This window comes from Thalassophryne amazonica, chromosome 7, assembly GCF_902500255.1.
Source record: "Thalassophryne amazonica chromosome 7, fThaAma1.1, whole genome shotgun sequence".
NCBI classification, from domain to species: Eukaryota; Metazoa; Chordata; class Actinopteri; order Batrachoidiformes; family Batrachoididae; genus Thalassophryne; species Thalassophryne amazonica.
The window spans coordinates 54,696,174-54,718,784 of NC_047109.1; the positions used below are offsets into that span (position 1 = coordinate 54,696,174).

The 22,611-nt window shown below is 39.1% G+C and overlaps 2 protein-coding genes across 3 annotated transcripts in view; both read left to right on the plus strand.

The window, feature by feature from the left end:
• Window positions 1-8,297: 8,297 nt before the first annotated feature.
• On the plus strand, window positions 8,298-13,180 carry lamtor2 (late endosomal/lysosomal adaptor, MAPK and MTOR activator 2). Its single transcript, XM_034174212.1, has 4 exons — window positions 8,298-8,493; window positions 9,102-9,264; window positions 9,412-9,501; window positions 11,512-13,180. The coding sequence occupies exons 1-4, from the start codon at window positions 8,426-8,428 to the stop codon at window positions 11,566-11,568; spliced, it is 378 nt and encodes a 125-aa protein (XP_034030103.1). The 5' UTR covers window positions 8,298-8,425; the 3' UTR covers window positions 11,569-13,180.
• Window positions 13,181-17,566: 4,386 nt separating this feature from the next.
• The window catches only part of rab25b (RAB25, member RAS oncogene family b), a 56,922-nt gene continuing 51,877 nt past the window's right edge, over window positions 17,567-22,611 (plus strand). For both annotated transcript variants that reach the window (XM_034174214.1, XM_034174215.1), the window contains exon 1: window positions 17,567-17,822. In XM_034174214.1, the coding sequence (XP_034030105.1) occupies window positions 17,786-17,822 (37 nt within the window). In that variant the 5' untranslated portion in view covers window positions 17,567-17,785. The remainder of the gene's footprint in view (window positions 17,823-22,611) is intronic.

A 22,611-nucleotide genomic window follows, 5' to 3' on the forward strand; every position in this document is an offset into this window, starting at 1 on the left:
GGAGGTTGTGCTGGTCACGTGTCTTCAAACATGCTGATCCAGAATCCACAGATAGCACTTTCACTATAAAAAATAGACGTTTTTACCTCCTCTTTGTGCTGTTGCACCTGCTCGGTTTCTGAGCTCATGCTGCTGTCCTGAGCTTCTGATTTCAAAATCTCAGACTGGGAGGAGCTTTCACGTGAAACAGCATTGTCTTTTTCCTCCAACATCTGGAACAAAATATTAAACTTAATGAATGAGGACAGCAAACATTCAGCTGAGAGCCCCTTGAGGAGGATGTAGTGTCATCTAGTGGTGGGTTTATAGATTGCAATATGCTGTCTCCAGTCAAGATTTTTTCTTTTAGGCTTTCACTTGTGTGTCTTCTCTTGTGATAAGCACATACATAAAATACTCCATGTCACAAAAAAGAGGGTTCTCAGACAGCAAGATAAATAAATAAAACAATAAATCAAGTGAATAGATATTTCAACAAACAAATCACCATTATGCAGTCACCACCTGACTTCACCAAAATAAAAATTAATTAATTAATTAATAAGCAAACAATATATTCCAACCTTCATCTTCCTGCCATATGCAAATGTGATCACATCATCATGTAATCTGGCGAGAGTCAAGAGTGGTGACTGGTGGGATTTTTTTTTTTTATTTTTTAAATAAGTACTTTTGGCAACACGCAGTGGGAATCGAAAGGCACCTGGATGCTCTACTACAACCACCGCGCACAAACACACAACACTGCGCTATCCCATGAAGCAGCTGGAGCCTGGTAACCGAAGAAGAACTTCCCCGGAAAATTCAAAGACAGCGAATATACATTAAATTGTTGGCAGCGTCCAAGGAGCCATTGCACAACTATACATCAACAACTGTTAAACAAAGTCTGCTGTTGCCAAACAGAATTTCTGATGTGTACATGGGTCTGTGCATATGTATCATCTGCAATGATATGGGTCAAAGGACACGTAAGATGGCATCGCCGTACATCCAAACTGTGCCCCTGCTACTCAGTGCCTTATTATTTCCAGTACATACTACAGTTATGTTTGGGTTGTGTGTTCCTAACCAACATTACTACATACTGAGTCTTCCAGCTGGAGCAGAAGGTCTTTGATCTTCGCTTCCTGTTGGGTGATGACTGTCAACAGCTGATTGTTGTGAACAGCAGCCTGCTCCAACTTTCTGCAGGAGACAAGCAAGAAAAATAAAACCAACAATGTTGTGTTGCATGAGATCAGCAGTGATATCATCTGCTGAGGTCATCATTCAGAATGAAAACCTTCCCCCTGTTGGCTGTTTGTGTATCAAGTTTAAAACACTTGTTGGTTTAACTTTTTTTTTTAAATTCATGGTCGACAGGTAAGCAGGTACATTGGTTTCCAAAAACAGAAAATCACAACTGACAGTAAAACTAAAAGTGTTATTGTGTGACAGAGAACCTTTGATAAAGCTCTGTAGAGCTAAAGGAGCTGCTGGAGGTAAAGTCAGAGCGTTTAAATTTCGAACTTTAAAAGTTCAGTTCAAAGATTCATATGACCTTTTTGAATGGCAACACTTGCTGGTGAGAACATAAAATGGTCTTTAATAAAATAAACTTTGGCTGTAAGATGAAAGAGAGTGTGACCTTTTACTGACCTTTCCAGATTCTGCACTTCCTGTTTAAGCAGTAAGTTCTCCTCCTGAAGTTCCTTGTTGCTTCTCATGAGAAGGTGCAACTCCATGTCCTGTTTCTGTAACTAATACAACATAACACACAGACAGTAATGAATAAATGTGTCTCCATCAAATGTGTCTTGACCAACATCTCCATCAACTTTCATCTTCACCTGGAAAACAGTTCTCCCACAGCCAGTGGGCAAGATGTCGCTGTGGGGGAGTCAAAGAGCCAGTCAGACCCATTCGGTCAGTCAGTCAGTCAGACAGTCAGTGAACCATTTGGTCAATCAGTCAGTGAATCGGTGAGTGAGTGAGTCAGTCAGTCAGTCATTCAGTCGGTCAGTCAGACTGTCAGTGAGCCTTTCGTTCAGTCAGTGAGTCATTCGGTTGGTCACTCAGTCAGTCAGTGAGCCATTCGGTCAATCAGTCAGTGAGTGAGTCAGTCAGTGAGTTATTCGGTTAATCAGTCAGTGAGTGAGTGAGTCAGTCAGTCAGTGAGTTATTTGGTTATTCAGTCAGTGAGTCATTCGGTCAGTCAGACAGTCAGTGAGCCATTCGGTCAATCAGTCAGTGAGTGAGTGAGTCAGTCAGTCAGTGAGTTATTTGGTTAATCAGTCAGTGAGTTATTCGGTTAATCAGTCAGTCAGTGTGTGAGTCAGTCAGTCAGTGAGTTATTCGGTTAATCAGTCAGTCAGGAGAAACTTTAATTGAAAGTGGGATTACTTCCGTTGTACCTGTCCAGCTGTCACCAAACCTGTTATGTGTGTGAGTTAGAGTGACTCCAAAAAGATTATTGATTATGAGGTCAAAAGGTCAAAGGTCACATTAACAGAAAATGTACTTTGTGAAGGCCTATTGCAGAAACATGTCACTTGTTAATGATCAGGTTGTCAGTGTTTGTTCAGGTCACTGTGGATCAGTGCAGACTTTGCACTTGTTGAATTATAATGTCTACAGTTGGACATGTAGTCAGTCAGACAGGCAGATGATGATCAAATATCCTCCACTCCTCATAAGAGGTGAAAATGTGTTAATGATTTCATAAATATGAAAGCTTGTTTTGAAGTGAAATTGAATACATTTGAAATAATCTGTGATATTCATGTGAATAGTCCTAAAAGTGTATCTTCTGACCTTCACATGGAAGTCAGCCAGCACTTCCTTGAGCTCCCTGTTATAAGTCTCCTGCAGCTGGCATTCTGAGCATCGAGCTGTTTTGGTCAAAGCTTTCAGCTCCTCCTGCAGTCCCAGCACCTCCTTACAGGCCTTGTCTCGCTCCTCCCGCAGCCCCAGCACTTCCTTGCGGGCCTTGTCTCGCTCCTCCTGCAGCCCCATCACCTTCTTGCGGGCCTTGTCTTGCTCCTCTCGCAGCCCCAGCACCTCCTTGCCGTCCTTGTGTTGCTCCTCCTGTAGCCTCAGCACCTCCTCTTGGGCCTTGTTTCGCTCCTCCTGTAGCCTCAGCACCTCCTCTTGGGCCTTGTTTCGCTCCTCCTGTAGCCTCAGCACCTCCTCTTGGGCCTTGTTTTGCTCCTCCTGTAGCCTCAGCACTTCCTCTCGGGCCTTGTCCCTCTCCTCCTCCACAGCTTGTGCCTGTCGTTGTGACTTGCCCAGCAGAGCACAGTAATCATCTGCCTCAGTCCGCGTCTTTACAAGCTGCACAGCAACAATGAACAGAAGGAATGATGATGTTCATGTTCATGATTACAATCTAAATCTGTTGCATCATTTTTGTCCAAACTGCATGTGTGTGCCATCCAGAACCACACTGTGCTTCACACACCTGGAGCTTATAGGCCTTCAGCAGGCTGTGACACTGATCGATGGTTGCTATGAACTGTGGGACATCTGATACAGAAAGTCTCCTCTTCTTCAGCTTAGATCTTCCAGCCTAACAAGAAGACACAGTTTTACAGCATGTGACATTTATTCTTTCATTAAGTGGACATTGATGTTGTCCATTTTAAAAGGAAACATATATAAAATCCACCTTACTTTGCTTCGTGGTGTCTGTAGGTCAGCAGCACATTGTCCTGTCTGCCTCTGGTCTCCCATCTCCATGTTCGGACCTTTGGAAAGAAAAAATGTGTCAAGAAGCAATAAATGCATTTCCTGTTTTTAAAAAAAACATCAATGTGATAAGCTGAATTAAATTTGCTTAATAAAGGCAAAAAAAGTAAAATAAAATAGTTGTTTAGAGACAGAAAAAATCATTTATTTTGTTTGTTTGAGATAAGTGAGATCTGGGGGCATGTGCTGTTAACTGTGTATGTCTGCATTCACCACACCATGGAACAACCCTGGGTCCTGGATGGTAACCACCCCAGCAGACAACCAGTCCATCTACAATTCATGATCGTCACCCTCAGTACAATTTAATTCAGTTAATTTCAGTTTATTTAGAAAGTGCCAAATCACAATGAAGTTGCTTCAAGGCCCTTCACATGAGTAATGTCTAACCTTGACAACCCCTTTTGGTCAACCACATGGCAACAGGGGTAAGAAAAAACTCTCTCTGGTGTTTTTGAGGAAGAAACCTCAAGCAGACCAGTTATTCTGCATGTATCTCCATACAGTCCAAACACAGGCATAATGACATAACACCAACAATCAGCTGCAGCCAGGTGAAACATGAATGTTCCGTTGACTTTGTCCAGACACTGTGGTCCTCGATGAGGCTCCTACATGCTGGATCATACTCACAGAAACTCACCACATGGACAAAATGTTGAAGCTGATACTCCCTCACAATGTTAGTGATACTCCTCATATCAGTCTCCCTAAGTAACCACTTGATTGCCACAAAGTCATTCCAGCAAGGATCCTCTGTAGAGTCCATGTACCAAAGACATCCAGTCGTCACTTCAAGTCCAAGTCCAAGTCTCATAACCATACAGTTGGACAGGAAGCACCCGGATCATAAGACTCCACCTTTTGTTCTCAACATCGCCAGACACCTCTGTGCAGTGACCTCAATTCCATAAGCTCTTCTTAAGCATCTCCTGATCTAATAAGCTGAGGACTCAGAGACATAAATGTCACTGTAGAGAAATGTGATCATCCCAACAGGTCCAAACTATCACCACATACAGGTACACATCTGACGGTTAAGTCAGGAATTTATTGTCTTGATGTTCCTCTTGGTCAGGACAATCACAAATCCAGACACTCTCCTCCCTCACCTTCTCAAGTGCTGCAGTCGGGGTATCCACTGACTCTACTGAGAATTTTTAGGCAATGAAATGGATAAAACTGTTTATCACATCATTTAATAAGCACTGGTTCATACTGAGATTAGAGCTGTGTGAAGACATTTAAAAAGAAATTCAATAAACTTAATTTGGTGAAGAAATACAAAAGACAAATGTTAAAGTTTCCTTAAATGTAGATGAAGTTTAGCCCCAAAACAACAAAAGATTATTAGAAAATACTGTGTGATCGGGTAATAGATTATTTCAGTCAGTATCAGTGTTGATGGATTATTTAAACTATGTTAATTAAAAACATCACCTACCTGAACTATATTCAGTAGAGTCTGATTAATATAAATACGAGTAAATGAGTTGATGTTTGTTTGCGGCTGATGTTTGTTTGCTTGTTGAAGAAAGTTGTTGACAAGGTGAAGGTCAGCCAGAAAATGATCTACTAAAGCAATTTTTACTGCTTTGAGATCTCCATTCTCAGACACATTAGAGTGGCTCATGCATCATAAAGGAACAGAGTGCTCTGAGATTGTCATAAAGGAATATGTGTTGCTATGGAAACCAGTTGATAAAGAATTAGCCCCTCCCACACATTCAAATTTAGTTTAGAGCTGTATGAAGATTTTTTTTTACAAAGTAATCCAATGAATTTAATTTGGTGAACAAAAAAAAAAAAAAAGACAAATCCTGAAATTTACTTAAATGCAGAAGAATTTTAGCCTTGAAACAACAAAATAAAAAAAAAATACTGTGTGTACAGGAAATAGATTATTTCAGTCAGTATTAATTCTGATGGATTTTTTAAAACTATGTGTTGTGTGGGCCGCCAGAAGAGGAGGTACTGCTGGCCCACCACCAAAGGGCGCCCTGCCTGAAGTGCGGGCTTCAGGCACGAGAGGGCGCTGCCGCCACGGACACAGCCGGGAGTGACAGCTGTTACTCATTACTTCCTGACAGCTGTCACTCATTCTTCATCATCTCACTCCATAAAACCCAGGCGTCATCTCCACCTCATCGCCGAGATATCATACTTCATTGGAGGTAATATCCTCCGCCGTTTTTGTGTTACAACATTGTTTGTATATTGTGAGTGTTTGCAGGAGTACCGGTACCGTTGTCAGTGGAAGCTGAGAGAGCGCTAGAAGGCACTCTTTTCCCCTGAGGAATCTACAGTACTCTGCAAGTTATAGTGAGAGGTGGAGGTGGCATTCCCACCGTTATTGTTACTGGGTGTGCACACACCTACACTAGACTGTCTTTGTTCTCGCCAGCAGTACCAGATCCGACAGTCGGGGACGGTGATCACCTGGGAATTCGGGACTTGGCGGCTCCAATATTCACCAGGTTCGGTGGTGGCGGAAATCGTGTGGTTCCGGCTCTTCTCAGGACAGACGTCTTCTATCCTCGAGCCTGCCCACACGTCACCTTTGTGATTTGACTGTAATTATATTCTGAGATTGTCTGTATTTCGTTGTGCACATTTCACAACATTCAATTGTTACTTTTTGGCTCATCCATTGACCGTTCATTTGCGCCCCCTGTTGTGGGTCCGTGTCACTACACTTTCACAACACTATGTTCATGAAAAACATTACCTACCTGAACTACGTTCAGTGCAGTCTGATATGAATAAATGAGTTGATGTTTGTTTGTGGCTGTTTGTTTGCTTGTTGAAGAAAGTTGTTGACAAGGTGAAGGTCAGCCAGAAAATGATCTACTAAAGCAATTTTTACTGCTTTGAGATCTCCATTCTCAGACACATTAGAGTGGCTCATGCATCATAAAGGAACAGAGTGCTCTGAGATTGTCATAAAGGAATATGTGTTGCTATGGAAACCAGTTGATAAAGAATTAGCCCCTCCCACACATTCAAATTTAGTTTAGAGCTGTATGAAGATTTTTTTTACAAAGTAATCCAATGAATTTAATTTGGTGAACAACAAAATTAAAAAAATACTGTGTGTAAAGGAAATAGATTATTTCAGTCAGTATTAATTCTGATGGATTTTTTAAAACTATGTTCATGAAAAACATTACCTACCTGAACTACGTTCAGTGCAGTCTGATATGAATAAATGAGTTGATGTTTGTTTGTGGCTGATGTTTGTTTGCTTGTTGAAGAAAGTTGTTGACAAGGTGAAGGTCAGCCAGAAAATGATCTACTAAAGCAATTTTTACTGCTTTGAGATCTCCATTCTCAGACACATTAGAGTGGCTCATGCATCATAAAGGAACAGAGTGCTCTGAGATTGTCATAAAGGAATGTGTTGCTATGGAAACCAGTTGATAAAGAATTAGCCCCTCCCACACATTCAAATTTAGTTTAGAGCTGTATGAAGATTTTTTTTTACAAAGTAATCCAATGAATTTAATTTGGTGAAAAAAAAAGACAAATCCTGAAATTTACTTAAATGCAGAAGAATTTTAGCCTTGAAACAACAAAATTAAAAAAAAAATACTGTGTGTACAGGAAATAGATTATTTCAGTCAGTATTAATTCTGATGGATTTTTTTAAAACTATGTTCATGAAAAACATTACCTACCTGAACTACGTTCAGTGTAGTCTGATATGAATAAATGAGTTGATGTTTGTTTGTGGCTGATGTTTGTTTGCTTGTTGAAGAAAGTTGTTGACAAGGTGATGGTCGGCCAGAAGATAATCTAAAACAATTTTCATTACTTTTTAGATCTCCATTCTCTGACATATTAAAGTGGCTCATGCATCAGGCACCCAGTTGATAAAGGATTAGCCCCTCACTCACATTTTCAAATTTAGATTTGAGCTATGTGAAGATATTTACAAAGTAATCCATGAATTTAATTTGGTGAACAAATAAAAAAGACAAATACTGAAATTTACTTAAATGCAGAAGAATTTTAGCCTCAAAACAACAAAAGATTTTTAGAAAATAATGTGTGTACAGGAAATTTTGGATAATTTCAGACAGCATTCATAATGATAGATTTTCTTCACTATGTTTCTAAAAAATATTACTTCCCTGAATGTAGTCAGATTAATATAAATACTTGCACACATTCCATTTCATCAAAAGGTATGTGTATAAGTCAGTTTTAATATCTGCTTTATTTTCATATGCATATTATTTTCATATTCATGTTATGCAAAAATGTTACAAGATTGCGTCAGTGTGTCAATAATACTGAGAATAATTTCTCATTTGATGATAATCGTAATACTAATTTTGTTGCATTGTTTTATAATTTTTTTGTTTTTGTTTTTGTCTTTCAAATGGGAAATGCATTGCAATCACTTGATTTTTTTTATGTGTACAAGATTTGAAAGCATATCAGAATAAAAACTGTAATTTGAGGGATATACTTTTTAAATATTTTATCGTTTAAAAAAAAAAAAAAACGTGTGACAGCGCCTCCAAAAATCGGAAAGCAGTTGTTACTCCAAATCCCACTGTGCATTGCGCCGTTCGTAGATACCCGGAAAAGGAAAACCACATCAGCTGACTTGTGTTGATAAGTATTTTCTTGTCAGCAGTTTAGTGTATTTAAAATATTTATTTCTTTAGTGTTGTTGCGCTGAGTAGTCATGTTACGACCAAAGGCCTTAACGCAGGTTCTTAGCCAGGCGAACACGAACGGAGTCCAAAGCACACTGTGAGTATAGTCAGCTGGCGACAAGCTAGCCACATGCTAACACACTGAAACAGTCGCGCAGTTCTCAAAGTGAAAACTGATCTTTACAACATGATTCAAATTTAAGATGTTATTTTGACTAAAGCTGCGTGTCTTCCTGAAAAAGTCAAGATTTATTCTGTTATTTACAGAGGGTGTGTAAAGCTGTAAAAAGTCTATTCTTGAGTTACACAGTCTGTCGTGTGAATCCGTTACTTTTCTGATATATATCATTATAAGTGAAATATGTTTGTGTTTTGGATGTGATTGAGCCAATCAGCTATATTTCTGTGATCGGTTTCCACCTGATGTAAAAAGTTTCAATGCAAAACACTCAACTGCTTCACTGGGAGCAGTTTAAGATTCAGGATCAGTATGTAGATAAGAGTCATTGGAGAGTGAACTAACAAACCTTTACAAAAATACCAAATTAGAGAGGGATTCATTATTTCTTCAAAAAAATATTTGTCACCTATCACCTAAATATTAGTTATATCAATCCTATGATTGTATTGGTTTACTCAGTTCGGGTACTGAATACTGTCACATTTGCTTGGGACTAAATCATCCTACTTTTATGTTTTCAACAGCTTACTAAATAATGAAGGTTCACTTCTGGCTTACTCTGGTTATGGGGACACTGATGCTCGGGTGACAGCCGCCATTGCTAGCAACATCTGGGCCGCCTATGACAAGAATGGCCACCAAGCCTTCAATGAAGACAAACTTAAATTCATACTCATGGACTGTATGGTAAGAAGAACATTGTTTATTCTCAGATATTTTTGGAATGTGTGTACATTTTGTGTTAAATTGATGCTGATCATAAATGAATTACAGAGTGGAAACAGCTGGCAGAGTCAGTGGTACATTGTCAATGTTTTTGTTTTCTTCTCTCAGGAGGGCAGAGTGGCCATCACGCGGGTAGCTAACCTGTTACTTTGTATGTATGCCAAAGAAACTGTGGGTTTTGGGATGCTTAAAGCCAAGGTGAGAGTACTTCAACTTTTCCTGCCAAAGTTGTTTTTACCTCCGCCAAGGAGGTTATGTTTTTGGTTGCGTTTGTTTGTTTGTTTGTTTGTCTGTCTGTCTGTTTGTCAGCAGAATAACTCAATAAGTTTTGAATGGATTTTGATGAAATTTTGTGGAGTGGTTGGAAATGACAAGAGGAACAAGTGATTAAATTTTAGTGGTGATCCGGATCCCGATGCTAACGCGTTAGCATGTCTATGGCATTTTCAGTGTTAAAAGTTAGCATTAAGCAGTTGCAGATGTCATCACGTTCGGGTGCATTTGTTTTCAAATTGTAATATTTCTTAAATTTATTTTTGTTTATATATTAATAATCTAATGATTATTATATACAATTTTAGAGAAAGAGACAAAAAGAAATAGATCACTGTGCCAAGGAGGGAATCTCTTTAGGGTCAGTGACCCTATGGCCTTCTTTAGAGAAGTGTTTCATAAATGTTAAAAAAATTCATATATTTGCAGTTTAGTTGAATAATAAATTGAATTTTGTCTATTTGTTTTTGTCTATAAGCACATGCAATATCAATATCAGTGCTCAGATGACAGTAGCTTCTGGGAAAGGTGCAAGTTGCAATAAACTGTGATGCCAAGCGCTAAGGATACATGCTGTCCAGTCACAGCAGATGAAACTTTTTTTTACTACTGAGCAAACATCATTGTTAGACTTTTTTAGGTTCAATGATTCCACGGCGTGTAGATGTTATGGCGTCAGTGACCCCATGGCCTTGGTGGAGGTTTGCACTCTCTGAGTGCTTCTAGTTGTTAATGTTTTGTTTCCTCTCGCACAACCAATATCAGTTTTTTTAATCACATACATTGGCTGAGATTTAAATTAAACAAATACATTTATGTTTTATCAAGTCACACAAATATACCACTTTAGCAATCTTGGAATAAAGTGTGCAGAACTTAAAGAAAAATCATCACAATGAAACAAACCTTTTATTTTTGCCTTGTTTTGTGTTTAACATGCCTTAATATTAGACTAGTGGCTATATTTACAGTATGCAGATAGCAGCATGTTGGCAGAGGCTTATTGCCTCCATGTCATGCTGCATTTATGTATTAATTCAAAAGGTGCCCAACCAACCATTAAGTACATAAATGAACATAAGTTTTAGAAGTTCAACATATCTATATTATAAATCTTTTTTTTTTTACTGATCTTGTGACATATTTTGAGATGCACATATTGTTTTGGTTTTTTGGCGAGGGGCGGGGGGAGCTGTAGGCCATAATTGTGGAAAAAAAAAAGAAATGCTAGAAACATTTTAGTTTATACTCGGTGTGGAATATATGCATTTTTTTTTTTAAATGCAGAAGACAAATTGCAATGTAGAAATTACTAATTTATGTCTTGACTTACATTGGGGAGAGGCGGGGGGGGCAGTGTTCATCTAGATTTGGACACATCAGGCTCAGGTTGTAATATTAAAGGGATGTATGGGAGGAAACACAAGATGCAACCACACATAATGAGCACCTATTAAAATGTTTGAGCTACACATAGCCAAAATGTTATTCAGAGAAGTAGAGCTTCATCAGATGTTGCAAGTTTACGTCAGGTTTTAGATTATTACATTTTCAAAGTTGATGTAGTTTGAGACCTGATGGTGTAAGGCTAGTAATGCAGTTCACAATCTTAGTCCCAAGTGGATTGTCTATTGACAGCCTCTGATTAACAGAAGTGTGTTAGTTGAACAGCAATGATAGGGCCAAGGTAGAAAGGGCACTTGTGTAAGACATCACTTTATTTCCCTATGTGATGAAGTGCTGCTTTGTTGTGTAGGAAGTAAATGATTTCACATGGACACAGCAGGGAGCCTGCATAATGTTTCCTTAGAGATCCGTTTGAAATGAGGACTTGTACAGACAAATTGTATTTGAATCTTGCCTTAAAGAATTCCATCATTTCATCTCAGTGAGAACAGACTTTGTTCACATCGCACTGTGTGTTTACTTTTCCAGGCAGAAGCTTTGGTGCAGTATCTGGAGGAACCCTTAACACAAGTAGCAGCATCGTAGGAGAGATCAGGCTGAACATATCATCTGATGCAGGTCATTCATGGACTACTGCAACATTCGCTATGATCACATAATGTTTGTGCATCTGTCTGAGCGAGGAAGTGAACACGCGTGGGGCGGGCTCATCCATTTAAAGCAATCAAAAGAAATCATTTGTATGACTGTAACAATTTGTTCACCCTGTGACTCAGTTCATTTGTATGAAAACACCACATAATGTATTGGTAGACAGTCTGCAGTGATATCTGCTGAAATGAATTTATTATCAACAGCTTAGCTTCAGCTTGATTTCAGGCACACTGAGCAGTTACACAGTAAATAGACCATGTCAAAGCTGTATGGACACTTTCAGAGTTACGGAAGCCTATGTTTTTGTTTCAAGGCTGTAAATAAATGTTTTCATTTGGAGTAGTGTTTGTGCAGTTTTACTTTTTGTTTATGCTGTGAAATGACTTTGTTGTGACTTCAGCATGGAACTACAACACTGAGAAGGTCAATAACGAAATATTAGGTGAGAACATGCAACAATTAATTGTTATTAAATTAATCACCAACTATGATTATTGATTTATTGTTTTGGGTCATTTAAAAAGTCTAAATTCTCTGATTTCATCTAATTAAATGTGAATATTTTCTGGTTTCTTTAATTCTCTGACAGTAAACTGAATATCTTTCGGTTGTGTCATTTTGGGAAGCATACAATTGAGAAAATGATTGACAGATTAATTGATTAGGTAGAATATTTATTAGTTGTCACCCTTTATGAGACAGATGAGGCATATGCTGTCTAGCCATCAGCCAGAACTGGTTCATGTTTAGCTGCAGTACGTTCTTATTGTTTAATGAACTTAAAGCATTCCGTGTTGTTCCAGCAGCATCATGATGTTTAGGGGCCTGTTTTCGAAAACGGGTTTAGTAAAAACTCAGTTGTCTGTGATGTGAAGGAAACTTTGGGTTTCCGGTTTTGAGAAGCCGGTTCAGCCACATTCTCCCATACTGTGGCAACAGATTTTGTGACGTAAACTGCTCACTGGCAAATTTTATTCCAGTAACCCAGTTTTTTTTCTTGAAATCAACTTTCAGACTGAATGAGGTAGGCTCTCAGACATGGCTCCAGAAGCATCAACGCACAAATCATCTGAATAAATCTCTATGAGGAGAGAGTGATCAGACCCCACTTGGATGTTTTGTCACTTCCTCATGATTATCTGAGCATTTCCAATTTTGTAAACAAGCGATCTTTGATTAAAATTAAAAGATTCTCAGCCAGCATGTTTCCTTCATGAGACATTTTACACATGCCATGGGCAGCAGCGGAATTACTTTTCAATTGACACAATAAGTGATATCAGGTATCGCTGGCGTAAAGAGGCAGTCGGTGTGTGTGTGTGTGTTAGAGGCTGATTTCCCCCACAAACCTTTTAAATTCCCATTGTTAATTGGTGCATTCTGGTGTGTGTGTGTGTGTGTTTATATAGGAGGGGGAGTAATTTCTATGTTTAATTTATAGATATATTACCCTTTATTTGAAACAAAGATATAAATTCTAGCTTATTGTATTTCTGATTAACATGGATTTGTGTGCTGCTGTGTGTATTAAAATTTATACTATTACATCATTTGTTCCATTGTTATGTGTTCCAAGCTGAAACCTGTCTCATTTTCTGTATGTAATGTTTCAGTTTTTTGGGATTCAAATGTTGACTAACTGTAACACAAGATAAAACTTTTTTTAAATGATTATTAATACACATACATTATCTCATTCAGCAGCTTTCTGCCATGCCAGCTTCTGTTCTTTTGTTGCTGCTAATGTATATATATGTACTGATATTCAGCATATGCAATATTTCAAGCTCCATTAAGGCAAAATAATAGGATTTAGCTGCCTTTTATTTATTTTTTTTTCTTCACCTGATGCTATGTGAATCGTATGTGGTCCATTGATGTGGGCTAACCCATATCAACCTTTTTTGAAAGCAGTACAGCAGATAAGAGAATATTTACAGAGGTATCCTTCAAATGGTGATGCAAGCACCAAAACTGGCACAAACACCCCTTAGACATTACTCTTTGAAAAAGAGCTGACAAAGGTCAGTGTCATTTTGTACAGGGGTCAAAAGTTAAAGTTGCTCCAATTTTGGTAAAAACTGATGCAAATTATTGGTTGAACTAATAGGATTAATAAATGGAATAGTTTTGACAGTGTTGAATGCTTGGTCTCCAAAGTAAAGGTCAAACAAGGTCTACGTCTATTGGATTCTATGACATGTGACATATGTTACCCCGTAACGTGATAAGTAAGGATGATACATGGTCCAAACTATTCCTTTTTAAAACTTTTAACTAGTAATTTGCATCACTTTTTACCAAAATTGGTAACCAAAACTTGGTACCAAAACTTTTGACCCCTGTACAAACCGACACTGACCTTTGTCACCATTCTTGCTGTTTTTATCCCATAACTCCATAGAATTCAGTTACAGACCATCCAGACCATACCTTTTTGGAATCTTTATGATCAGACAAGTAATGTGGCATAGGTTTCAATATGATTGGAGCATCTTTTAAATTTGACTCCTATGTAATTCTTCAATTGACCGCTACCTGAACGCTAACTGAAACTTCAAGTGGCCAAAAGTTTTTTTTTCAAAAGAGGATTGTCTGATGAGTATTTCTGCCGAATTTGATGCTTTTATCACCATTTGCAGGATTCCGCTCTAAATATTCTCTTATCTGCTGCACTAAAAGGTGATCTTGACTTCAAAAAAGTTTTGTAATGTTTATCACTGTGCTTATTAGTACTTATACAGCTTGATATAGTCAAAGTATGAAGTGTTTGCCTGTTCAACTTCATCTCAAAGTGAAAGTCTGACCTCACTCACTGTTGGAAATTTGCTCACTGATTTATCACAGTGTTTTATCACAAGCTTTTTTTATGAGTAAAAACCATGTGTAAGCCACATTCTCTGAGGTCATCAAGTGCTAACATAAAAGGGTTTGTTAGGCAGCACAATGAGAAAATCCAAGGAGTGCAGACGATCTTAGAAAGAGGATCAGAGAATTACAAAAGTCGGGAAACTGTTTCCAAACAGCCTCTGATTCCAAGATCATCAGTTCAAGCAGCTGTACACAAGTACAATCTGTTAGCAGGTGTAGCCACTTCCCCAAGGACTGGAAAAAGACCCAAACTGTCACCCTCAAATCAAGCATCCATGACACCACGGAACTACCTCGGTTCCTGGACGTCAACCAGCCATTTGGACGAGTGCATCCTCACATCCTTAAAATAACCATCCAACGGTCAAGTGAAGCGTGCACATCCTCTTGGATGTCTTCAGCCACGGGAGTCCTCAACACTTACTTGCCCTCAGCTGAGAGGAAATTTGTTTGGATGATGAGGAACCACCTAGGCACATGTCTGCCCATGAACTGCAAGCAGCTGGAACACCAGTGTTACTTTCTACAGTCGAGAGTTTTACGCTGCCATGGACTGAGAGGCCGATGTCCAAGAAAAGTCTCCTGCTCCAAAATCTACACCTTCATGCTCAGTTAAAGTTTACAGTTGACCACAGGAACAAAGAAAACAAAATGGCACAGAGGAAAGTGTACGTTCTACACTGTACAGTATTTGTTGCATCATATTACAAGAACAGATTTTTTTTTTTTGCCCCTCTTATTTACAGTGTCTAACATTGAGTGACAATTCAGTTTTCTTTCTTTTCTTGCATTAAATCCAGAAAAAATACTAAAACAAAATGGGATTTTTTTTGTTTTGTTTTTTAAAGAATGAACATCTGCATTTATTCTGTGTGAGAATTGCAATAATATTTCAGTTAGGTGGAGGCAAGCAAAGATTCAAATTAGATTAATTAAATGTATATTTTGCTTTTTATTTGCTGCACAGTGTTTTGAGAGGCGCATGAAGGAGGAAAGAAAAAAAAAAATCAGAAATCATTGCTGAGTGTGTAAAGTGGAAACTCAAAATTCTGGCACGAGGAACAGTATCAAGTAACCCCAAAAGTAGCAGAAAGCAACTCTGCTTACATGTGGAATGCAAAAAAAAAAAAAAAAAAGTTGCAAGTTCAAACTAGTGAAAGTTGAAATCCTGTGCATTACAGGCAGTAAATGTACTGCTATTCTACAGCGCCTTTACATCTGAGGCAGACCCTCAAAGCATTTTACAATGATGACTCACATTTACACACACACACACACACACACACACACACACACACACACACACACACACACACACACACACACACACACACACACACACACACACACACACACCAGTGTCAGCCTATAAAGCCACACAAGGAGCTCAACTGCACAGCAGAAGCTACATGGGGATTAAGGACCTTTTGATTTTTCTGGTCTGATGGTGAATGGAACTGAGGAGTCTGGCCCACCTCTAACCGCTACACCATCACGTCCTGCAGTGGCCTATCAGCAGAACAAGTCAGGAACAGCATCACACTGTGCATGCACATACTGTTTAGGAAATTCACTTTAAAAGCAATGACATCATGTCCCCAGAACCTGTTTCACATTTTCCATTTACTGCTCTATCCTCACCTGATTAGCCAAGGCAGGGATGTTTGGCCAATCAAGAGCTAAATGAACAACAGAAAACACCTGGTGGGACTCTAACCCGACAACCGGCTCTGAATTGGGCCAGATACTGGCCTCTCTCTCTCCTAGCCTGTGATTGGTTGGCCACCGAGACGCTGAAGTTAGCTTCACTTTGATGGGGCATGAGCGCTGCTCTCCTATTGGTCATTTGGGAGTGGGAAATCTGACTCCAAAATGGAGGCCAGTATCTGGCCCAGTTCATAGCCGGCCTGGTTGTCGGACTAGTTGGACTCAGTATATACTAGTAAACAAGAAGTATGTGAAATATGAACAGAAATTTTCTTTGCTCCTCAATTTGAAGCCAATGTGATGACAATTTCCAAGTCAACCCTGAACTACACACCGACAGTGACATAGTGTGAAACCATCCGTGACCTTGATGTCCACCAGAGCTAAGATTTGGTACTGTGTTAATTTTGACAGCATATTTAGTCATAGTCTTGACTTAAATATCACTTACTTTTAGTCATAATTTATTCTTCAGAGTAGTTTTACTTTTAAGTGGCTAAATGTCACAAGAGTTTAGTCAACTAAATCTACAGGAGAGTTATCAAGAGTTAGTGCAGAGCACAAGCAGAGCTTCTGTCAGGCGCCTTCTGCTGGAACATCTAGATTACAGCATGCATGAAGCCCTGGCTTGTACTCTGTAAAATGCAATGACTGGATGGATAGATAAATTAACTCAAAAGCAATAAATTATGTCATCATGTCTGGCTCCAAATTTTTAAAAAAGGTATATAACACGGGCAAATTCACCAAATATTACAAAATTTTAGTTAACTAAATCTACAGGTGAGTTAGTTGATTAAAATGTTATGATATTGAGTTGACTAAAACTAGACTAAAATGAAAACAAATAAGATGACTAAATTATGACTCAAACTAAGTGACATTATAGACAAGACTATATGACTAAATATGCTGTCAAAATCAACACTGTTTTGGAAATGAAACAAACCGATAAGTTAAATCCAAGTTTGCATGCAACTTAAACCAAACATCTGTGTGGAGACAGAGAGAGATTTAGTGAAGGAAGAATTGTCCACTTTGGGTACATTCATGCAAAATCCTTTCTGCAGGATTGTGTGGACTTGTGATCTTGTTTGGTTGTTATGTGCCTGTTTTATACGATGACATAATTTATTGCTTTGAGTTATTCATTTATCTATCTATCCATCCACTCACTGCCTTTTACAGAGTACATGCATGCAATAATGTGAATGTTCCAGCGGGAGGCGCCTGGCTGTAGCTCTACCTGCTGCAGGCCCCACCTGGTCCAACCTGCCCTGCACTCACTCTGTTACTAAGACACACCTCCATCCTCCACCACTCCCTAAGATAAACCATGCCCACCGCAGCAGAGCAACCTGAGTGCACACAGCATGTTTTGTTTGAGCACGCCAGCTTAATATTAACTCGGCTAGGAGAGGGTAGTGAATGGCAGAAAGCCTGCAGCTGACTTCGGTGTGTCACAACATTATTTGCTGAAGCCTGGCAGTTTGCTTGTGGTTTGAATCAGTGTCATCTTACATCCTGAGTGCTGTGGCTGGGAAACACGGCACCACTGAATGGACAGGACATGGGGTCAGACGAGGCCTATAATTTTGTCTTTAAGGGTGAGTGCTTCCACTTTATTAATATATCTGCATGTTTTGCTGCACAAACAGATCTGTGAATGGTGTCGTGTGCTGTCAAATGGCAGGAAAAGGCACAATATGTTGACAGAAAGTAATCGATTGGGAGAGAGATGAGGCTTTCTGTAGCATCCAACAGACAGAAGGGGGGGAGGTGTGGATATAGTTTTCCAGAATCTGTCAGCATTTCACAAACACAGTGCGTATAGTTCCTCAGTCGACTGTTTGGCTAAATGGCGTGGGTCAAAGTTTGTCATTGTAATGTGTGTAAGCCGAGTGTCACCGTAATCACGCCACCATCACCCTGCTCATGGTCACGCACATGCCTCATGTGGGTTACACTCAAAACCAGGATGTGTACTTTAATTCCTGATTATCTGAAGCATTCCATCCAGAAAGTACATTGTGTTGCAAAGTGTCATGCAAAACAGTCCAACAGCTCTTAAAAGAAATGCAGAGATGGATTTGAATTGACAGTACCAAGGAAACACAAGGTGTGACATGATGATTGTTAGTCGTGGTGTATTTAGCATTTCATGGCACCAAATGCCTCTAAAGAGGTTAACATGAGAAGGAACTCGGAAAGCTCATACCTCTCACCAAGGCCACATATTGCTTAAAACGTCTTCTGGATCCAAAATATTTTGTAGATGATTCATTCATTCATTTACTATACCTGCATATTCCAATTAAGGGTCACAGGGGAGCTGGAGCCTAGCTCAGCAGTTTTTAAGTGAAAAATGGTTTACAAGCTGGTCACCAGTCTATTGCAAGGCAGACACATATAGACTGAGGAACCCCTTCATTCACACCTACGGTCAATTTAGAGTCACCAGTTCACTCAATCAGAATCAGACTCAAATTTATTGCCAAGTAAGTTCTCACATATAAGGAATTTGATCTGGTGTCAATGGTGCATAAACAACAATGAAAAGGAAAAATACTTCTGGAAGAAGTAAAGGAGTCAAATAGACAAATGGGCAAAGCTAAGTTTACTGTCAAATAGATATAGTGGAATGGGGCTGTGCAGGCCTGCAGATGAACAGTTAGGGATGATCAGTCTGTACTTTGTGGGAGTGGGTGGGCAGGGTAAATGGGGTCTCCTTGCTCGCCCAGGGCCCTGGAGGTGTACAGATCCTGTAGGGATGGCAGATTGCAGTTGATCACCTTCTCTGCTGTGTGGAAGATACACTGCAGTCTGCTCCTGTCTTTAGCAGTGGCAGCAGCAGACCAGACGGTGATGGAGGAGGAGATGATGGTCTCAATGATGGCAGTTTTTGTTTTTGGCATGTTGAACTTCCTTAGCTGTCACAGAAAGTACATTCTCTGTTGTGCTTTCTTGGTGAGCGAGCTCACGTTCAGCTCGCACTTGAGGTCCTGGGTGATGGTGATCTCCAGGTAATGGAAGGACTCTACAAGGACAACTGCGGAGTCACACAAGGTGATGGGGTTAGCTGGGACTGGATTCTTCCTGAAGTCAACAACCATCTCCACTGTCTTGAGGGCACTGAGCTCCAGATTGTTCTGTTTGCACCAGGACACCAGTGATCGATCTCCCGTCTGTAGGCAGACTCATCCCCATCAGAGATGAGTCCGATGAGGGTTGTATCATCTGCGAACTTCAGGAGCTTTACGTACTCATATTATTAACATTATTATCTCATTGTATTGTGATAGAGACATTTCTGCATTTATTCTTCAAACCTTTTCTTTTTTAAATTTACAATTGTTTTACCTCAGTAGGAATATTTTTACATGACAAACATTTCATAATGTTCAAACTTCAGACTTTCAAGCGCTGTTGTGACATGAGTAAGATGGTGTACATAACTGTACTATTGTTTTCTTTAACAGGAAAAGGTAAAATTATTAAGCACTGACTTTTACCATCACAAGTATGCAAAGAACAAACCCTGGTTTATTATTTCCTGCTATGGTAGGAGGACTTGGACAGCAAAAATATCGATGAGTGGGTGAGTTAGTCTAGTCTAGCCCATCCAATATGTGTAAACTTAAAAAAATTATCTTGTAATGTAAAGCTCGTGGCTGACCTGGTAAAGCCCTACGTACCAGCTCGGGCCCTGCGTTCACAGGGTGCAGGACCTTTATGTGTTCCCAGGGTGAATAAAAAGTCTGCCGGTCACAGAGCTTTCTCCTGCCGTGCTCCAGCTCTGTGGAATCATCTACCGGCACATATACAGCAGCCAGATACTGTGGAGACTTTTAAATCAAGTTTAAAGACCCATTTGTTCTCCTTGTTTTATCATTAGTTTTATTGTGTTATGATGTGCTTTTATTCTTGTGCTCTTTTATGGTTTTGAAATTAAATTTTCTCTGTTTTTTGGTATTGTGTTGTGTGAAGCACCTTGAGACAATCTCATTGCAAATTGGCGCGATAGAAAAGAATAAATTTGAATTTTGAATTTAATGGGATTATCTTTGAAGAACATAAAATGGGGACAAACCCTGTCGCATTGGGTTAATTAATTTTGTTGCAGCACATCAGCTGAAATAGCAACTTTGTTTTGCTTATGTATTATCTCGCAGACATGCTGCCGCCTGCTGTCTTGTGAGTAGATGGTAGAAACATTATTCTAAATTCAGTCTGGTTTCAGTTTTTTTTCCCGTGCCCCGTCACAAAAAGCCCCCGCTTTTCATGACACGTTTTTTTTTTTTTTTTTTAATTTTTTGGTACTTATAATCTTTCCCTTCTCCTAAGTCTAACCATAACCATAGCTTAAGTGTGTACCCTCCCCAAATGTTATTCATGACCCCCCCTTTCACCCCACATTTTGTGCCCCTGTCACAAAATGAATTTATGCCCCATTACGAAAACACCCCATTTTCAAACCCCTGTCATGAACCCATAGATTAATGTACTTTTCGTAAGCCAGTCCAACAAACTGCCGTGAGATTGGGTTAAAATACAAAGAGTTGTGGTTGAAATTCCATGTAGTTTGTCTGCCTCCTGAACACTGGACCAAAAGACACAAAAGCAAGACAGAATATCTAATAGAGCAGGAAAGTTAACCCATAATTAAATAATAGATAGGCCGTGTGGCTGGGGATAGTGCAATAACCTTTCAGCAGTACTGCAAATAATGGCTAACTCAAAACAGTGCTCCAGAAAATTTCAAAAAAAGTTTTGAACATTGTTCTGGAGTGTGTACCATGATTGAAACATCACAAACGGTGCCTCGACACATCACTGAAATGTTAGTTGATTTGGTGTTGAAGCATAAGTGACTGAGCTAGGATTGCACTGTTTCTGAATTTCATATTTAAAGACTGCAGTCAGTGCAGGGCCTGTACGTGCACTGGCATGTATATTGCTTATTTTATGGGAAAACGATATGTGTGAGAGAATGTAGGGCATTGATATGTTCTATAATGTGTGAAGATGTTTCAAGATATTGTTAAATACGTTTTGCCAAAGTAATGAGCTATAAAAATAATTTCTAACTGTGCCATGCATGATAGGTTTTATGTTAAATAAAGTCATTTAACCTGTTGTTGACATGGGAATCACACTGCAGCTTGATGTTTGTGCCCTAACAGCAGTTGCATCCCTATATTTTTAAAATTACATCAAATTCAGGACATGCCAAGACTTTACAAAAACAATAGTTTGATAAGATAAGTGCAACAAAAAAAAAAAAGTCAGTGGTAGCTTTATTTGGCACATTTCACAGTAAGAGTGTGAAATGTAAACAAAATGTTAATAAAATGCTATTTGAATTGATGATCTATAAATGCATATACACTCGTGCACGTTAGATAATGCAACTGCTCTTGTCTTAATTTTAACAATAAGGGTTTTTTTCTATAGCTACAGTGAATCTATATAATTTCAGAATGGAAGCTTCCGGTTGTTGGAGGTAACCCGGGTTACTTTAAGTGTCTCCTGGGACGCCAGGGCTGTAAGCAGCTGCTGTACAATAGTGCAGCTACATTTCCAGTCCTGAAGGTCATTAAAAACCAATAAAACAAAAATGTAATCGTCACAGTCAGGCATAAAGTTGTTTCCAGCTACATCAGAATTGACGAGTCCGGCTGCCGGAGAGCTTGAAGTCATCTTGTGTTGTATCTCCATAGAAACCAAAGCGGTACTGTTTGGATAAGAAGTTACTCAGTGGACGAGAACAGGGGACAGACAGTCTCAGGTCACCCACTGCAAAAACAAGAATAGCGTTCTAACTCAGGAGTGAACAATTACCTAAAAAAACAGAACAACTTGTAAAATATTGCCACCACTTCTGACTGCTAGATAAAAACGGTTGGAACAGTTTGGTGCATATCACTTTGTTGTTCCAGTGTTCTTTCATGGGAATCAGCAGATGTTCATGAAAACCTGTAAACAGGAGTGAACACATGATTTGTAGACTCCCAGCTGGATGGTCCAGTAAATATGACTTCATGTTTACATTGTGATTTGTGTTTTAAACCTAACTTTTTTAAATTCTTGAACATATTTTTATTCAGTTATCATCTCCACTGAGGAGATTTGCAATTGTTTGTCACCAGGGTTACTAAAAAAAAAGAAAAAGAAAAAAAACAGATTATTGTTCATGCACCTTGGTGTAGGTGTTTAGCAAAGACCAGGATAGGTTTTTTCCCCCTTTCTCACTTTTGTCAACATTGCTCAATATGGTGTGTTTTTTTTTTTTTTTTTTTACCAGTTTCTGTTGAAGCAATGTATTTATTGCCACAAAGTTTATTATTATTTTGAACAACATAAAAATTATGCTTTATAATGTCTAAACGTGAGGGG